At 42.9% G+C, this 9950-nt stretch overlaps 1 protein-coding gene across 1 annotated transcript in view; it reads left to right on the top strand.

Moving 5' to 3' along the window:
• The window catches only part of LOC119413871 (core histone macro-H2A.2), a 52094-nt gene extending 42783 nt beyond the window's left edge, over positions 1 to 9311 (top strand). Inside the window, exons 4-9 of the mRNA XM_037680940.1 lie at positions 4167 to 4364; positions 5144 to 5248; positions 5992 to 6091; positions 6171 to 6260; positions 7119 to 7293; positions 9117 to 9311. Of these exons, the coding sequence (XP_037536868.1) occupies positions 4167 to 4364; positions 5144 to 5248; positions 5992 to 6091; positions 6171 to 6260; positions 7119 to 7293; positions 9117 to 9282 (834 nt within the window). The 3' untranslated portion in view covers positions 9283 to 9311. The remainder of the gene's footprint in view (positions 1 to 4166; positions 4365 to 5143; positions 5249 to 5991; positions 6092 to 6170; positions 6261 to 7118; positions 7294 to 9116) is intronic.
• The last annotated feature ends 639 nt before the right edge of the window (positions 9312 to 9950 follow it).

Raw genomic sequence — 9950 nt, forward strand, 5'->3', positions numbered from 1 at the left:
TCTTGGGCCTTCTTTGTCGCACCTTCCTCTTTATGATGCGCCAAATGTTCTCTATAGGTGAAAGATCTGGACTGCAGGCTGGCCATTTCAGTACCCGGATCCATCTCCTACGTAGCCATGATGTTGTGATTGCTGCAGAATGTGGTCTGGCATTATCGTGTTGAAAAATGCAGGGGCTTCCCTGAAAGAGATGACGTCTAGATGGGAGCATATGTTGTTCTAGAACCTGAACATAGTTCTCTGCATTAATGGTGCCTTTCCAGACATGCAAGCTGCCCATGCCACAAGCGCTCATGCAACCCCATACCATCAGTGATGCAGGCTTCTGAACGGAGCGTTGATAACAACTTGGGCTATCCTTGTCCTCTCTGGTCTGGATGACATGGCGTCCCAGTGTTCCATAAAGAACTACAAATCGTGGCTCATCTGACCACAGAACAGTCTTCCATTTTGCCACACTCCATTTTAAATGACCCCTGGCCCAGTGCAAACGTCTGAGCTTGTGGAGCTTGCTTAGAAATGGCTTCTTCTTTGCACTGTAGAGTTTCAGCTGGCAACGACGGATAGCACGGTGGATTGTGTTCACTGACAATGCTTTCTGGAAGTATTCCTGAGCCCATTCTGTTATTTCCTTGACAGTGGCATTCCTGTTTGAGGTGCAGTGACGTTTAAGGGCCCAGAGATCACGAGCATCCAGTAGAGTTTTACGGCCTTGACCCTTACGCACAGCGATTGTTCCAGATTCTCTGAATCTTTTGATGATGATATACACGGTTGATGATGATAACTTAAAAGTCTTTGCTGTTTTACACTGGGTAACACCATTCTGGTATTGCTGCACTATCTTTCTGCGCAACAGTGGTGGAATTGGTGATCCTCTTAACATCTTGGCTTCTGAGAGACACTGACACTCTGAGAAGCTCTTTTTATACCCAATCATGTTGTCAATTGACCTAATTAGTGTTAATTGGTCTTCCAGCTGTTCGTTATATAGTCATTTTCCTTTTCCCAGCCACTTATTGCTACTTGTCCCAACTTTTGGGGATTTGTTGACACTGTGAAATTTTGAATCAACATATTTTTCCTTTAAAATGTTACATTTACTCAGATTCAACTTTTGATCTGTCATCTATGTTATATTACAAATAAAATATTGACATTTGCCATCTCCACATCATTGCATTCAGTTTTTATTCACAATTTGTTTAGTTTCCCAACTTTTTTGGAATCCGGTTTGTAAGAGAGGCGTTCATGTCTAAAACAGTTGTCAGGTCCTCTGGACGAGTTCAAAAAACAAAAAAATTGTAGAAACGTTTAGTTTTTCATCCAAAAGACTTCCTCAGTCTGAGGTGCTGTATTCAGCTCAGTCTCTTAAATAGCACCTTCTCAGAGTGGATCATCCAGTTTGTTGCTGACAACCAAAACCAGCTGCTCACATGGTCAAGAAGGACCATCAGCCTAACAATGGATCATTAGCACACTGATGGCTGTTTACTATTCACAGGGGGTTGAGTGATACTAGCAATCACAGCATTGTAAGAGGGGGACAGTTGGACCCGGAGGCCTCCACCCCTGTTTAATGATGGACGATTTCTTTTCACAAAGATTACTCCTCTCTCAAACCATCGTTCCTCTCCATCAAGGATGTGAACATCTTTATCCCTGAAAGAGTGACCGCTGGCCTGGAGATGAGTGTAGACCGCAGAGTCCTGGCCTGATGATGTTGATCTTCTGTGCTGGGCCATCCTTTTGGCCAGTGGCTGTTTAGTTTCCCCGATGTAAGACTGATCACCCTCCTGACACTGAACAGCATACACAACAGTGTTTCCCCTACCATTATACAGGTGAGGTGCCCCACCCCATCAACAGAACTGAGCACCCCGCCTACCAAACTGAACTTGCCCCTCCCACCCTCACCTGGCACTGACTAAGCTAGTGTTGCAAAATGCAGGCTCTCTAGCTAAAAAGCCAAAGGCAGCACTCACATTGCCTCTTCCCTCATGTTGAATGCCCCCCGCCCCGGCTCAAAGCTGTTAGTACAAGTTGCGCTCAGACATGTCTCTGTCCCCCCCATCAGCAAAAATCATGGATGAGATGAGCACCCCGTCATGGCAAGTTAACTAGGGGAAACACTGCACAATAATACTCTGTTTGTGCCGGGGGACTGGATCTTTGGGATGAACCAGTCTTTATAATTTATATATATATAATTTATATATATAATAATAATTTATAAATATATAATAATCATTTTGGGGTTTAAAAGCCACTGGGACGTTGTGTTTAAAAAATAAACGTCTCAGTTTCTCTGAAACTCCTGCAACCACTGGTCTGGGTCTGGGTTCCTCCTTTTCACCTGATGACTGTGAAAAGGTTTTTGCTGACTGCAGTTTGAATTATGAACCACTGGATGTCAGCATCATCCTGCATGCTTTACAGTCACCACACTGCACATGGACCTGGTGTTTAACAGCATTTGACCTTTTTTTAAATAAAAAAAAACCTTAAAAAACCAGTGGGAGTGGTGGCGCAGAGGATAGAGAAGTGAACTTGTGATCAGGTTGCCGGTTTAAATCCCCCTGCTGGTCTTAACATTATAATAAACCACTCACCCAGCACACACACTTTTTGCCCCGCTCCCCTCAGGAAGGAGTTTGAGGAGCATTGAGTGTAGAACCACTAGACTGAGGAACAGCTTCTACCCTGAGGCTGATAGACTCATGAATCTCAAACCAGAATAATCACTGCAATGCCCCTTTAATTGGACATTGACACTTTATCCATGCTGCTGATATCTTACTGTTGGATAAAGATATCCTCTCATTATTTATTGACTTAAAAAAGAGCCACACACAAAGATTATTATTATCGGCATGGTATCGGTATCAGACGATATTAGTGACAAAGTTAAATATCATCCATCCATCCATCCATCCATTTTCTTTACCCGTTTGTTCCATTTTGGGTCACGGGGGTCGCTGGTGCCCATGTCCAGCAATCACTGTGCGAGGGGCGGGGGACACCCTGGACGGGTCGCAAGTCCATCACAGGGCAGTTAAATATCAGACATTTGTCATTCCATCAAAATAACTCACTGATATAAAACGCTTCAGTTTTACGTTGAATTTTAATTTGAGAAACTGTCGAGTATATCTATTAATTCACAACTACTTATGTACTTTCCACTTGTCTCTTGTGAACAAGTTGAGTTTAGTTTTGTGAAAATTTACAAATTTCCACTGTTCGAGTGTCGTTATTGTGTTAGAGAGAATAAATGCCATTAATAAATTTGATAATAAACATAATCCAAGTTGAAGTGTTACATCAGTTACAGACCCTTTTTGCCATCTGCATTTGGTAACAAGCCAAACTGACAAAGACCATGCAGAATACTGTAGTATTTTAATTCCACACAGAGAAAACTGTGTAGTCTCTGTAAGTAGGTGTAGGAGAAAAATATATTGGTGTTGTATTGGTTATTGGCCAAATAAGTTTTAACATATTGGCATATCGGATATGGGCCCAAAATCCAATTTTGTCCATCCCTATCTCTGACTTCACACACATGGTTCAACATTAATTTAACATTAACAATAAACACCCATAAACTGCTATGTTCATACCCATCTGCTCACAGTGTACTTGTTCAAGTTGCTGTTTACTACACATTACTTATACTATTATTCTTTGTGTATCTTAGATATACACTAGCAGATATACTGTTTATTTTTTATTTATACTTATATATATATATATATTTTTTTTTTTTGTGTGTAAGTGGGACGTTGAATACACAGTTCTGTTCCACCTCATGTACCACCTGTGATGTGAATGACTGTGGTTGGTCAGGAAGAACATCTAGCGTAAAAACAATTGTCAAATCCTCATGCGAGTTCTCTCGCTGTGACGACCTTTGAAGAAGGGAGCAGCTGAAAGAAGAAGAAGAAAGTTTATTAAAGAGCCAGCATGTATTTAGGACTGCTCCAACCAGTTACAGCCCACTGTCCTTATAGCTGAAGCGACTTTGTGGAGGGATGGCTGCGGCTCAGAACAAAGTTGGAGGCCGTTTATTTGTTTATTTATTTAAAGAATAAAATCACTTTATTGTCAGAGTATGGCTTGTACACATGAGACTGGGACTGAGTAAAAATAAATCTGTTCTTCAGCTTCTACGGGGAGTGACCATATCAAACGGAGGTGTTCTGCCTCGCATCCACCCAGAGCTGCTCTCCAAGAAGAGAGGAGGCCGGGTGAAGGTGGACACCCAGACGTCTGCGCCCGAGAAGCAGCAGGAGCGCTCCAAGAACAAGAAGGTCGTCAAATCCTTTAAAAAGTTCAAAGGGAAACGAGGCCGCAAGCCAAAGGTGAGTCTGCAGAGGTGAACTCACACCTGTCAAACACCTGTCAAACACCTGTCATTCATGGGCTCCACACTTCACTTATTCTGAAACATAAACTGTGATTTTTCACAGCTTAGTGTAATTCTGTTAACGTATTGTTCCAGTTCACAAATAAATAGAATCGGCACAGATTATTTCAGAACAAGTCATTCTGCTTCTTTCCGATCATGATTCAGTTCATTTTAACTGAAATGCTTATTTTTTAAACGCTTTACTAAATACATTACGAGATCTTCACTTAGACCTCTAATATCTGATCCAGTAAATTGAACAGATCACATCATTAAATTAAAGAATGACATCACTCCTTTAGCTGTGTTGTTTTTATCAGGCCTGAATGAAAGAGAGAGAAACGCCTGAAAGTGTTTAAGATGCAGCTGCAGCTTCTACTTTTCTGTTAACATTCAGAACATGCGGTGTTTTCTCCCACACATGAAACAATAATGTTAGCCTGATATAAACCATAAGAAACTTGGAACAACCAAAGAGCTGGCAGAGAGAAGTGCAGCTACTCTTACAGCTGAAGGGCAAGTTGGCTTCAGCTGAAGCTAAAGCTCTTTAGCAACAACATCACAGGTCACCAAGTGAATCAAAACACAATCGTTGATCATATTAATAATAAGTAGCAATAATCTCATGTTTCCCAGCGTGACACAGCAGCTGCGTGCTCACTACAGATTATTACTTGACTGAAACTGTGATGTCAGCGTGTGTTTAATGGACCGTTTTGTTTCTTGTCAAAGAACACGGAGAGCAACAAAGAGTCTGTGCCGAGTTCTTCTGTGGAAGATGGACCAGGAGACGGATTCACCATCCTGTCAGCCAAGAGCCTGTTTCTTGGACAGAAGGTAACATTTGGTCATCGGGGGACCACAGCTGAGCTGATAAGATGAGCAGCTCTTTGAACCCTCTCAGTTTGGGGAAGCGTTGAATCCTGACTGGACTGATGAGCTACTGGCTAGTCGGAGCAGACCAAAGTGGATTGCTGCCGTCTTAAAATGACTCCAGTCAGACAAGATTCAGAACGGCTCACACCAACTCCATTAAATCTTTACATTGCTGCCAAATTGTCCTGCACTTTTATTAGTTGGCATTTTACACGGCAGACCGCGGCGGCAGCAGGAAGTTGCAGCACTTCCAGTGCAGCCTAAGGCACTTGAGTAGGATTTTTTTGGTCAGCAGTAATTTAATGCAAAAAACAAATGAATAAAAATAGCATTAACTACTGTTATAAAAACTGTGAGTCTGGAGTCATTTAAAAATGGCAGCGATGCACATTGGTCTTGTTTGGACTGAAGTGACGTGCTGACAGTAAGTAGGTCCAATTAAAAATCACATTTCTGCACTTCATTTTGGTCTTGGCCCTGTTCTGACCATTAACTCATGGATCCTGTCAGAAATAAACCCTCTCTCCAAACTGAGGTGGTTCAAAGACCTGTCTACAACAGGTAAGATACTAGCTCTGTGAACCAGGTCATTTTAAGGAAGTCAACAGATGGAAGTCAAATTTTTCATTTCCGTTCAGTCCAGAGCTGCACCAGTAAAGTGAGTACAAGGTGAGCCCACCTGCTCATGTCTCTGTTGTTCCCAGCTCTCCCTGACAGAGAGTGAGGTCAGTAAGATCGGAACTATCAAGGTGGAGGGAATCATAAACCCAACGAACGCAGAGCTGGACCTCAAAGATGGAGTCGGTAAGGAAGACCTGCTCGTGTGCACATTCTTTAGCTGACAGACTTCAGGTGATGTTCAGCTGCTGTGCTGCTGTTTCAGGAAATGCACTGGAGAAAGCTGGAGGCCGAGAGTTCCTGGAGGCCGTTAAGGAGCTGCGCAAAGTGCAGGGGCCTCTGGAGGTGGCATCAGGTACACACTGACCCAGGAAGGTGGACTCGTATCAGCGCCTCAGTGGCACCAGAGACCCAAATCAACTTGAACCTCCTCTGCAGTGAAAAGCTGTAACTGTTGGTTAAATTAAGCTTAAAAGAGAAACAATTGGTTCAAAACCAGTTCATTCCAGTTCAGTTCAGGAAAGTAAAGCAGTTTACCTGCAAATGGTGCGACCTCTGAATCATGATTTAATTTTTTCACGTTTATTGCAGTCTAATCATGTCTGCAAACTCTTATTCAGATGTGTCTTTTATACTTTTAAAAATATGTACCTCTTGCTTTTAGCTAGTCTTTTGCTACATTTAGCATTTACTTAGCCACTTGCTGCTTTTACCTTCCATGTAAGAATTTAGCTACTTGTGTCATTTCACTAGTGTTTTGCTCATTTTCACTTTTAGCTTTTACCAAGTGTTGTAGTCGTGTTTTGCTACTTTTAGCTAGTGGGTTCTTTTTAGATTTTAATTGTTTTACAGTGGCTACTCTTTAGCTACTTTTGTGTTTTTATTTAGGATTTTGACCATTTAGTTTTTTAGCTAGTGTTTGCTCTTTTTAGTTTTTAGCTAGTATTCTGCTATATTTAGCTTTTAGTTAGCCCCTTGCTACTTTTGAACTTTAGCTTATGTTTTTTCCAACTTAATTAGCATTTTGCAGCTTTTAGCTTTTAGCATTTACCTGCTTTGGCCTTTAGTTTTTGCTTGTGTTGGCATATATCAAGTGTTTACTTCTTTTAGCATTACCTCAGTTTTCAGCTTCTTCAGCGCTCACAGGTCCTCGTGTTTATTTGAGTCAGTCCTGCTGTCAGGTGGTGCAGTGGTTTTTGTGTGTGTCCTGCAGTGGCAGTGAGCCAGGCCAACGGTATGGCAGCCCGCTTCGTCATCCACTGTAACGTCCCACAGTGGGGCTCGGAGAAGTGCGAGGACCAGCTGGAGAAGCTGGTGAAGAACTGCCTCTCAGCAGCTGAGGAGAAGAAGCTGAAGTCCGTGGCCTTCCCATCACTTCCTGCCGGACGGTGAGCAGCTCCTGACACACAGTTCAACCGGACCTGATCAGAACCTTTACTGACCGTGTGCTGCAAACTTACAAACAGCACAAAATGTTACAACTCCCATCACGTGCTTCATTGATGTTCCACCCCCAGGTGTAGGGGATCAGGGGGTGGAGCATCACATGTGTCCAGAGAAACAAAAGATGGAGTTTAAAAGATGTTTATTACAAAGAAAAGGTTCCACAGACAAGACAGTACACTTTAACCAAGTTAACAGGCAAACACACCTGGACCAACAAAAACATACTAAAGTGGGTCAAGTGCAGCCACAACAATTAAATAACTTAAATAAAAATAACCAAAGAAGTCAGTCCAGACTCAAAACAACATTAACGGTTCATCAGACTTTCCAAATACAAGTTTCTAGATCGACCAGCCGGAGTCAGACTCAAGAACAAGGTGCTAAGCAGAGGAAAAGGGGGTCAGCTGTACAAACTAGGGGTTGAACAACTACATCATTTTTAAACTCGACATTAACATAATAAAACTCGATTAGAACTCGAGTACTTGATGACATCATAGGATCTCAAGATGCCAAAATAAATAAATAAAACCACAAAAAAGGTCATTATTTACAAAAAAAGACCAACAAAACATTGGGAGAGTATATTATGCTCCTACCATTTATCAAACTGCAAGTAAGTCACAGGAAAAACCAAACTATTAGTTTTTATTATTAAGCTGCAAAAGTGTGAGAAACGTGCAGCACGTCAAAAACAAAACTAAAAACAGTGGGGGGGTCGACCACCTGCACCACCGCCAGCTGTGGTGCGGATTTAGTTTAGTTTTAGAGATTAATATGTTTTTTATAGGTTTAAAGATTAATATTTTTTGCTTTTAGTTTGTGAAATAAGGTCGGAGGAAGCTGGTTCTGGCTCGGTGGATTGGACCCGGTGTTACACCATATTCTGTGACCTGCAACAGTGCATGCAACACCGCCCCCTATGGTCACAATATACGGTGGTCACAGAATATGGTATAACACCGGTTGCAACGAGCTCCAAACAGTCAGGAAGTTGATTCATTTTCTGTTTCCTTATTGTAGTTGAACCGGAAGATTAATCTTTAGTGAAATATTTCCAGACTATTGATGCATTTCTACCTGTTTGTCAAGACTGGGCCTGCTCTGCTCCATCCATCTGGTGGGAGGAACCCATTTTGTAACCCGCGCCCGATGCGGATCACGTGACACGATGACGTAACAGCGACGTAATGACGTCATCACGAATACTCGACATGAAATTAAAAACCTCGATAGGTGTCCTAGGAATTGATGTGTAGATTACTTGAGTAGTCTGTTAAAGCCCTAGTCAGCTGTACAAAACACTCCAAACTGCCCCACTGAAGGAATGATTCCAGGAGCTTTTATAGGGTGCAGGTGGACCTCATCATGTGACTGGTGTGGTGATCTCCTGCTGGTCCGGTGGTGGTGCCGCTCTGCAGCCTCCTGGCAGCCAATCAGCTGAGTGTGCTCCCACACCTGAATCTGCTTGAACAAAGAGAGACTGCACAGCCTCTAGAGGCCAGGGGCCGTAACAGTAGATGTGAAACATCACAGCGTTTGTTGGATTTCAATGCTTTGAACAAAGCCAGAGGCAGATGTGTCCCCGACTGAGCAGCAGGCAGTATGAAGAGCTAAAGGACTGGATCCTGGGAACCTGTCAGTAAAATCCATCCAAACCCATTTCATCAGTCATGTTCTCACCTCCACATCTCCACCAGCTGCAGCCGCTCCACTTCCTGAGTGTAGTCACCTGAACCCTCCTCCGTCTCTCTCTCTCTTTCAGGAACGGTTTTCCAAAGCAAACGGCCGCTCAGCTCATCCTGAAGGCCGTCTCCAACCACTTCGTGTCGTCCACCAGCTCCTCTCTGAAAAACATTTACTTTGTGCTGTTTGACAGCGAGAGCATTGGAGTATACCTACAGGAAATGGCCAAGCTGGACAGCAAGTGAGGATCGCTTTCCTTTCTGGGGTGGGGGGGTGGTTTTCTTAATTGTTGCCGTTGGTGTGGGTGGGGATACAGCTGTAGGGCTTTTAATGTGGGGTAGTCTCCTCGCAGTGGGAAACAGTATTTGTGATTTCAAGGAGCCGTTCACGTTTGTTCCACTTGTCTCGTTGGGCGTTCTTTAGATCTCCTCCATCTTTAGTTTGACATCTGTCTTTATTTCACGGTTCTCCTTTTTTAACAGCATTCTGTGTACGGTCTTTTCTTCTCGTCTTTGTAGTTTCTGATAGTTTACTAAAAGTTGTGTCTCATTCAGCTTTGAATAAATCTGATATTTTACACCAACCTGCTCAGACTTTGAACCTGTCATTACTTTGTTGATTAAAAAATATTTAATGATCATCCACAAGTAGAAAACAGACATCCAGACGTGCACCTCAGTCAGCCTGTGCAATGCTGAGAGCTAAAAACACCTTCAGAAGGTCAGAGCTAGCATCACTCAGCTCTCTGCAGCCATCGGGGCGCTGATGGTCCTCCTTGATCATGTGAACAGCTGGTTCTGGATGTCAACGACAAACTGGTTGATCCACCATGAGAAGGTGCTATTTATAAGACTGAGTTCACTGCAGCTCCTCAGACTGACTGAGACGAAACGTTTCAACAAGAAGAACCCGT

Source organism: Nematolebias whitei, chromosome 1 (assembly GCF_014905685.2).
Source record: "Nematolebias whitei isolate Nwh7 chromosome 1, NemWhi1, whole genome shotgun sequence".
Classification (NCBI taxonomy): Eukaryota; Metazoa; Chordata; class Actinopteri; order Cyprinodontiformes; family Rivulidae; genus Nematolebias; species Nematolebias whitei.